Genomic DNA, 9,686 nt, shown 5'->3' with positions numbered 1-9,686 from the left:
AACACAATGCTACTAAGGTGACAAATCTACATAAGATCATGTCGCTGGCTCGTAGCACCTCAGCGATTCGGAATTCTGTTATAGAATCGCAGAATGACAGATGCATCACTGACGTCGGTTAGTGGGGGTTACTACTTATTTTGCCCGATGTAATTGATTCACGCCAGAGTTTATGATTATTACATTCATGGTGAAGTTTATTCATACACGTAAATTACTTTTTCGTCGTGCAACTATTTTTTACCGTATGTGTCAGATTAATGACGGACAGTGCTTACTACATGAAATAAAACAAAATAATAAGTACTGTATCAAGATGCTTTATTTACGATCACAATAGCAAATTCTCTCACGCTAATCTGAACTTCTCTCAATATAACGAATTACGAGTTGTCGATTTTATTAAATTAAATTTAGGTATTACTATTCATGGAAATCTTATTTGCTTGAACTATTACCGAAAAGCGAACTAATCATCAATAAGTGAGAAATGCACAAAATATGAATTGGATGAGGGATATTATATTATGGGCTGTGACGTGGATTTTTCCCGCTCCTCGGTCACTCGGAGAAAATGACCGAGAACTTACCGCGTGCACAATAATTCGGCGTCCACGATGTACCCTGGATCTAAAAACAATATTGCGAAGTTTTGTTGGGCGCCTGGCGTGACTTACACGTCTCGAAATCGTTAATGCGCTATACCTCGGCAATATGCTCGGTAGCTCAGTATCGCGGAGAGGGAAGGGGTAATTTTTGGAGAGAGAGAGACACTCTAAAACCATACGCTACTTAACAAAAGAAGTAAAATAGAATCTTATATTTCACAATAGCGGTGATACAAAAACAAAAAAAAAAAATAAACCAAAAGTCGCTCGTCGCGATTCTAAAAATGAACAAAAAGTTACACGTAACCTACACTATTCCTTACTCTACTGAGCTCGCGGCTCCCCAACTAAAATGTCACTTAACAATCACAAGATCTCGATACGCTATTCTCAATTTGCAAATTCGCCATTTCTTCTCCACAGCGATAATTGCTCGGAACCGAAACTAAAACTACTTTCTTGATGGTATGCCGTCGGGATACCAAACAGATGGCGTCCTCAATCTCACTCGAGATCTTACCCGACTCGGAGCTTCGACGCTACCACCAGCTGCCCTAAATCTAAACGAATCCGCAAACGTTACTATATTTTAAACGCAACTAAAACGCAATGCTCAAACTTCTCGTCTCAACTGCTGCTCAACGCAACGGCAATTTCGACTATACATCACCTAACCTCGACTAAACACTATCTTAACTAAACGTAAACTTAACTAAGCGCAAGCACCACTACATTTAACTTCAACTAAACGCAAGCTCAAAGTAACGCAACTCAATCTACATTATCTTAAATGACGGGTACGGAACTCAATGCAGGCGCAACTAAACGTAACCTAAACTATACGCAATCGCAACGCATCCGAACTTATTTCTTTTCAAAATCCCCCAAAACGTTACCCGCTAATCCGAGCACTCCAATTCGGTACTTCCCGACCTACTCGAGAGGTGACTCTAAAAAAAACGATAACGCGGCTCGACCCGGTACGGCGAAATTCGGCTATACTTGATTTCACTAACGAGAAAGATTCAACTAAAACCCGTGACTCTACTCAACTTTTTCAGAAACTCAAAATTTACTTTACTCTAACCCGCGTACTCAGGCTACGGTCATCAAGCAAAAGAATCGGCAAAAGAATTTCGAGTACTTCTCTACAACGCAAATCCAAAACGGCTATCCGTTACTCGGCAAGCCTTTTCGCAATTATGCTCGAAATTCAATCGCGGGGATAGAAGCAGCGCTTACCTTCTACATCCTTGCAACCCCCTTTTCATTCCCCTCGCGATTTTTGGGCGACTCCATTGCTTCGCGAAACTCCCCCAAAACGTGACTACTAATCACGACCGCCAGAATTAGAGTGGTTTCAAAAACCTACGATCTGCCGCAACACGGATCTCGATACGCTATCCCATACGTGACGTCATACCCACAAGAATACGCAATAATCGATCCGTCATCGATTTCGTCGATCGCAACTCGACGCGCACCTTCGATAGCATCGCTGCGCAGAACTTAAAGCTAGGTCGCAATCTCGTCCTCCGCGCAGCTCCATGACGTCTTGGCGGTGAGCGTGGTGCTCCCTCGTCACTAGTCGGTCCGTCGCAAGTTCGCCGGTCAATTGTTGGCGGGGCGAAGGGGGGAGAGGCTGCGGCGCGCCGGCCGCCAGCGGGAATCGCGTTCACCTTGGATTCCCGCGATGCGGGGATCTGCGTCGGCTCCCCCTCCGCAGCCTCGACATCCTTCCTTCGCAATTGTCGCTAGTCCGCCACTTCGCAATTTCCTCGAATTCGGTGTTGACTTCTTGCCTGATGCCGTTGTAGCTCGAAAAATAAAAGAACAAAAAAAACCTGAAATATCTTACGCTAGTCGCTAAGGTGTCCCCTCTCGTAGTTTCGGATGCGTGACTCTAGTCCTGGCGCTCTTTTTCAACAACTTCGCGACTCAATTTCGGAAATTCCTAAATTTTTGGTTCCGCCCAGGGTTCAAGGAGCTCCTTGTAACGGGCATCAAAAATGCCACGTTACAGGGCATACTTGACTCATAAGAATTCAGCCAATCAGCCGAAAAAATTATTATTAAGGGCGGAGAGTAGAGCTTGGACGCACTTAAATCATACCTCTTCTTAGGAGTTTCAAAAATTTTTTTAAAAATAAAAACACTTATAGCAGTTTGATTTTGGGCACTTCATTATCTAAAGTTTCGAGAACATTTCAGAATATTTTTATTGAAATTAATTACAAAATTGCGGCATGGCGCGTGTAAGTAGCGAAGGACTCCGAACTCGAGGGAGTTTGCGGTAACGCATCTCCTGACATCACTGTTTAACTTGTGATAGATAGAACATTTTGTTGAGATAAGACCACCTTTTCTGGTTCGAGCTCGTACCCCAAATGTTAAAAACAAATCATATAAATATATACGATTGTGAACAAAAAATTTCATTTGACGACCATAAAGTTGCTGGAAAAAAACTTTATTAAAATAAATTTGGGATGAAATTAAAAATCTAGCCACGAAGTCGAATCGATAAACGAATTCTCTATATTGTCACAAAATTTAAAGACAATCGGACAAAAATTCACTGTCAGTGATTCGATCATTAAGATGAACGGACACCTTTAGAGTCTAATTATGTACAATTTTTACAGACTGCATGGATGTCTCCGCATTTGAATGGCTCTCTCAACTACGTTTTCACTGGGACCGAGATATTGATGATTGCATAGTTCGGCAGACGAACACATTTTTCGTTTACGGATACGAATATCTCGGAAATTCCGAACGTCTTGTCATCACTCCGTTAACTGATCGGTAATTAAAACTTTTAACTACGTTTTGTTGATTTTTCTGCAGTAAATCTGAGTGGGAAAATAAAGAGTAAGAGGAAGGTCTTATAGACCCCCGATAAATCAAGAAAGAAATGAAGAAATTTATAAATCTGAAAATCTCGCATCACAAATTTTAGTGAAACCTTTCATTGACTCTGTAGTTGTTACATAACCTTGACAACTGCACTGCATCTTCATCGAGGAGGCAGTCCAAAAGGGCCGGCAGGAACCGGGAAAACTGAAACAGTGAAGGACTTGGGTAAGGCTTTGGGATTCAATGTAATCGTACAAAACTGCTCTGAAGGCTTGGATTATAAGAGCATGGGTCGACAATTTTCTGGACTTTCCCAAACAGGAGCTTGGGGCTGCTTTGATGAATTTAATAGGTTAGCAATACTTGTATATATTTCTACCATCAACGTGTTCGTCTTCTTATCGTACCATGTTTAATTCTAACTTTGCTCTGACAGAATAATTCGCATAATTAACATTTTTTTCGTTCACCGTAATTTCGAAAGTACTCATTCGTATTCTTGATGGCAAACAATCTGTTATACTGATAAATACATAACTTTTTGACTCTACGTTTCCATCGCTAATACAATAAATAATACTATATTCAATCCTTTATATTCGAATGAGCATGATGTTTATGGAAAAATCTGGATCATGCTGGGAATGACGTACATGATAGGGATACCGGTTAGTGTAATTTGAGTTTGCCACGTTTTACAAAGAGGAAACCATGACGAAACGTCCAATTTTCAGCATCGTGGATACATTTGGCATGACCGCTGCGATAACGGCTATAGATAAAGCAAAATTGATTACAGACACATTTTTAAAGTACAAAATGGAACTTGATTGTGAGAGTAAATCGTAAAACAACCTGGCAAACGCTAAGTATTTGTGATATCCCCGAAAACCACTATCGGTTTTCAAGATAATTTATAGTATATGGCAATGATACTGAAAAACATGACTAATTTTTGTGTGTAATAGAGCATAGAGAGTAAGTAATATCAACTCATCCATAGAGAGTAACATATTTCGTGCCACAAAAATTTTTAGGTCGCGTATAGCTGTGAGTGAGCGCTCAGTTTAGTCAGACGATTGTGCATTTCACGTGACGAATTATATTTTAATTAAATAAGTTATTACTCATTTATAAACACTTTGAAAGTTGTTAGTTATGTATTGTAACGTGGCATTTTTAATGCGTGTTACCAACGATTCCCCGAACGGAACCCGAAAGTAAAATCGCGCTATAAAAGTCGTCAATATTAGTGAAAAGAGCACCAAGACAAGGCTCACGCATCCAAAACTCTGAAAGGGCATTTGTTACAGACTAGCGAAAAGAATATTTCAGGATTTTTGTTTATTTTGTTTCAAGTATGTGCGACAGCAGGCAGGGAACCAGCGGCGAATTTAGCAACATTTTGTGACAATACTAGCGAAGATTTAAGAACAAGGAAAGACAAGAGCTGGCATACATCGCGGACGGACGGCCTCACGCAATGCTACGGAGGGAGTGCCAACGAGAGCTCTGCTGTGACGGAAACCGGGGCGGGCGAGATTCCCGTTGTTAGCCAGCGAGACGTAGCCTCTCCGCATAATACTAGGATTGTATAATCTCGCAAAGCCATCACCACGCCACTGCCGAATGGTGGAGCACCGGTGAGCCCGGCAGCCAATCAGCGTTCCTCGATTGCGAAAATCAACATCGGCAATAAGCTAGACTTTATAAATTTCTTAATCCGAGAACCAATAAGATCTGGGAATTTTTTCGCGACTGGTAGCGCCTATTTTTGCTTCGCGTAGCGGAGCCCGTCACTTGAGTCCTGACGATCTTGGAAAAGATTTGAAAGATTTACAATAGTATCGGTAGAGAGGAGTGTAGCGAGAGGCAGCTTATTGTGAGAGATGTTCTTTTTCTTCTTTTTTTCTGATCCGAAGAAGAGGCTTGTGATGTCCGACTACATAGTTGGAAGCTTTTTGGTGTGGCTTCATCACGGTAAGCGCTATCAATTACCTGCGAATAAATTTCGCGAGAGGTTTAGATTGACACACCAATCAACGGTCAACCATTTTAACTTCACGTTATCAAGGTGCTTGAAATTCGTTTGCTGATTTCCTTGTTTGATAGCCGTAGCTTGAGTTTTTGCGATAACGCGTAGAGTAGCTTTCAATTGTGCAGATATTTGAAATCGATTTACGGTTTATTTTGGAATCACATTTTATTTGATCACCTGACTCAGAAGGAATACAAAATATGTAAGAAAGATAAACGCAGAAACATTGTTGATTGTACCTTTACTCGTATTTTAGGTGTTTGATCATTTATACAGATAACAGGTACAGGAGGGATAAATGATATAAGATAGATACGATCGATCGTATAGATAAGCTTCTCGAAATTCAGCAATGTAACTTGTCAATAAAACTTGAACAGGTGATAAACAATGCCAGCCTTGTGAATATTGATTGCCTCGTATCCAAACCGTGTAAAAGTTGATTTTCTCAAGGTGATAAAGTTCTAGAAAATCCACAAGGAAGCTTGGTGGAGGACCCGGACAAGGTAATAGATAAAACGGGCTTTATGGAAGTTGATTTTCTCATAGTAGATACGCTCACTGCGATAATTCAGAGAATTTACTTCTAACGATAATGTTACTAGGGGGACACTTTACTGGACGGAAATACAGATTTTAAATGATTAGATGAACTCTTATACGTATAACTCTATTTGCTTGGCAAACCTCAAATTAATGATGATTCGATACAACACTACTGATAATCGCACTTGAGATTTGTTCGCTGGTAAGATGTGGTCTTGCCGAGAGACGCTTTTGGACTGAACTCTAGCGTAGACAACTGGCTCTGATAGCAAGGCAGCGTTCGGGAACTGGATTGCATAGTTACAGTTTTCAAGCAAATACAAATGGATAGCTTTGTTCTCGTGGCTCTGATCCGGTCCCCCTGATCTAGACCACTTCCACTTTCTGTTCTCTCGAACGCTTCGATTGATATTGAACAAATTTTTATGGTATATTTTGTGCAACCGAATTCCGCTGCACAAAGTCTAGTCGAGTCAGCGTATTTGGAATGTGTCACCTCTTGTGTAGGTCGCGTATTGTTGTGACTTAGCGCTTAGTTTAGTCAGACGATTTTCAATCTTAGGTTTTGCTCGAGTAATCCTTGAGTTTCAGATGCGTCGCGGTTAGCGCCTTAAGGGGGTATACATATGGGGCATTCCATGCCAAATCACCGAGGTTTCGGCCCGACCCCCTTCGATTTCGCTGAAAATTTTTTATTATTTTCTACCCTACCAAAGACATTTTTCTGAATTTTTTCAGATTTTTTTACCCAACCCAAAAAAAATACGAATTTTTGGAAAAAACCGCTCTTTTTTTTTTTAAATGCTAGAACTTTTTCAAAAATTAACCGTTTGGGACCTTTTTTTTTTTTTAAATTTTGTTTTTAAATGCAGTTTTCAGAAAAAAATACAAAAAATTTTGCAGATGTCAGGATCTATGAAATATTTCAATATTTAATAAAAAAAAACGTTTTTTTTTCGAAGTCCGAAACCTTTGATTCTCAATTTTTTTGTCTAAAAAAAAACTTCAACTAAGACAGTATTTAACCCCCCTATTTAGATTTTGTGCCGACTTTTCTTTCTATTTTTTTTTTTCGATTGAAATTTTGTACATTTGCTTTAGTAATTCCTTATGACATGAACTGCATACACGGTCATCAGTTGATAGATGGAAATGAATAGCCAAATACTCAGGCAGACTTCGTAGAGATCTTGTCTTATTATGTTTATCACGATTCATTGGATTACAGCAACGATTAAAAAATTTCGGCATTTTAATTATTGATAATCAAGAAATTAACTTAAAATAATTTTTATTGAATGACAATTAGCTTATCAATACTTGATACACATTAGAGAACGAACTTGTCAACGAGTTGCAAGAAAAACACTGACATCGTTCAGAAAACATAGCCTTAAAATGATTAAGAAAAAATTAGAAGTTACCTTCATTATCGGTGTTGAATTGTTTATTGGCGATATGAGCAGTTGGTAAAAAATTTCTTATTTGAAAATTTAAAATTTTACTCATCATCACGCGGGGAAAACAAAACTGAATAGATAGAGAAAAATTAATAACACTATATGTTAATAAAATATTTTAAGCTGTTAAAAATAATTTAATACTTGCGCAGATGCACTTAACGATTGTTTTTAGACAATTTTTTTCAATTTCTCAGATTTTAAAAACAATCCAAAAAAATTTTAACTCAAAGTTATGTAAAATGACCTAATTTTAGAATTTTTTTTTTCAATCGAAAAAAAAAAATAGAAAGATAAGTCGGCACAAAATCTAAATAGGGGGGTTAAATACTGTCTTAGTTGAAGTTTTTTTTAAGACAAAAAAATTGAGAATCCAAGGTTTCGGACTTCGAAAAAAAAACGTTTTTTTTTTAAATATTGAAATATTTCATAGATCCTGACATCTGCAAAATTTTTTATATTTTTTTCTGAAAACTGCATTTGAAAACAAAATTTTTTTAAAAAAAAAGGTCCCAAACGGTCAATTTTTGAAAAAGTTCTAGCATTTAAAAAAAAAAGAGCGGTTTTTTCCAAACATTCGTAATTTTTTTTGGGTTGGGTAAAAAAATCTGAAAAAATTCAGAAAAATGTCTTTGGTAGGGTAGAAAATGATAAAAAATTTTCAACGAAATCAAAGGGGGTCGGGCCGAAACCTCGGTGATTTGGCATGGAATGCCCCATATACATTCATTTCGTGAAATTCAGAAGCATTACTTGAAGAGCGATTTTAGGAAAAGTAATAGATATATTGGCGAAGTTTTTATTTGTAAAATTTTCTTATGTGTCCAAGTGTTTTGTCAAAAAAAAAAAAAAAAAACCTCTTAAATGTCCCAAAATGGCGGAGTTATTCGCTCGTAATTGAGCCGCGGTGTTCCACGTACGCGTGGGTGGTGTAAATCACTACAGTCGATCGGAGAATCTGAAAAAAAAAGTTTTTATTCATCGTCATAGGTGTATCTTTGATGTGAACAAACAATGCAGTTGAAAAAAAAAAATCGTAGAAGTTGGGACCATCAAACTATTGACCTCAATTTTTAGGAACATATTATTTAAGAAACAAAAATTGAGTCGTACATTCTTTATCATCGGTAGTTCACATCCAAGGGTATGGTATGAGAAAGTGACTGTATAAATTGGAAAGCGTTCTGAACCTCGGTTCGTGAGTTATGACGTACACGAGGTCAAAAAATGTAATTTGTGAGAAAACGGCTTCAAAGTTTGCAATTGAAATTGGCATGCCCTGTCTGCGATATATTTGACTTCATTTACTTCAGTACAAGCCTGCGCTATATGAAGCGCCTTCTTCGGCATTGACAGTATCCTCAGCATCCTTTTTTTAATTTCTTCCGGCAACTCTAGCCTCTTTTGTTGCATTTTCAGCTCGGATGCGTGAAACAGACAAACGTGTGTCGTCCGGTGCTTCGCAAGCTGCTACTGCATTTGATTCTATAACGACATTGAGCTGTTGCAGGATTTGAAGAAAAGTGTTTGCCTTATCGTTGAATATACTAGCGGAAATGTATGTAGCAATTTCAACAAACACGTTTCCGCTAAATGATATTTTTGGTGTGATTTTCCAAATTTTCGTGTTCAAATTCTCATTATTATTTTGGGTAAAGCCTCCTAAACACTTCTCTAATAATATGTCGCTACTAAGGGTTTCATGTACCAGTCTAATTGCTTTTGCTGCAGATGCATTGAGTGCAGGCTTGTGAGTATATAAATCCAAAAAGCCTGCGACTTCTGTTTGTCGCCACGTACATCAACTATTCGCACTAGTGGGGCAGTTATAGTACTGAGGATCGCTGTCAGTCAAGCATTTGATAATATACCGGGACAATCTCTTGAAACTATACATATAATGCGCATGCGCGAGTTTTATCGGCTGCTCGGGCAAGTTGACCACTCCGAGTTTCAGCTGTCAAACTCTGTTTCTGGCAGCGTTGTAGTTCATACGAATTTTTGAGGTTAGAATCTTAAACAGTCGAGGTAGTGACTCGGAAAGTTGATGCTAATGCTCTTTGAAAATTGGCTTTATTCGACTAAAATGAGAAATCTGTTTAAATGTTGGGTGCTTGGAAGAAAGGCAGCAGGTAGGTGCGAACACTTTATTTGATCATTTTTATTATTTCGTAC

The 9,686-nt window shown here is 38.5% G+C and overlaps 1 protein-coding gene across 1 annotated transcript in view; it reads left to right on the top strand.

Annotated features, from left to right (window-relative positions):
• Window positions 1–9,686, top strand: part of kl-2 (dynein heavy chain 2, axonemal kl-2) — a 1,019,064-nt gene that overhangs the window by 597,941 nt on the left and 411,437 nt on the right. The window contains exons 30-31 of the mRNA XM_069137782.1: window positions 3,254–3,416; window positions 3,595–3,819. Of these exons, the coding sequence (XP_068993883.1) occupies window positions 3,254–3,416; window positions 3,595–3,819 (388 nt within the window). The remainder of the gene's footprint in view (window positions 1–3,253; window positions 3,417–3,594; window positions 3,820–9,686) is intronic.

This window comes from Neodiprion pinetum, chromosome 7 (assembly GCF_021155775.2).
Source record: "Neodiprion pinetum isolate iyNeoPine1 chromosome 7, iyNeoPine1.2, whole genome shotgun sequence".
Lineage (NCBI taxonomy): Eukaryota > Metazoa > Arthropoda > Insecta > Hymenoptera > Diprionidae > Neodiprion > Neodiprion pinetum.
This window is presented reverse-complemented; position numbering and strand designations above follow the sequence as displayed.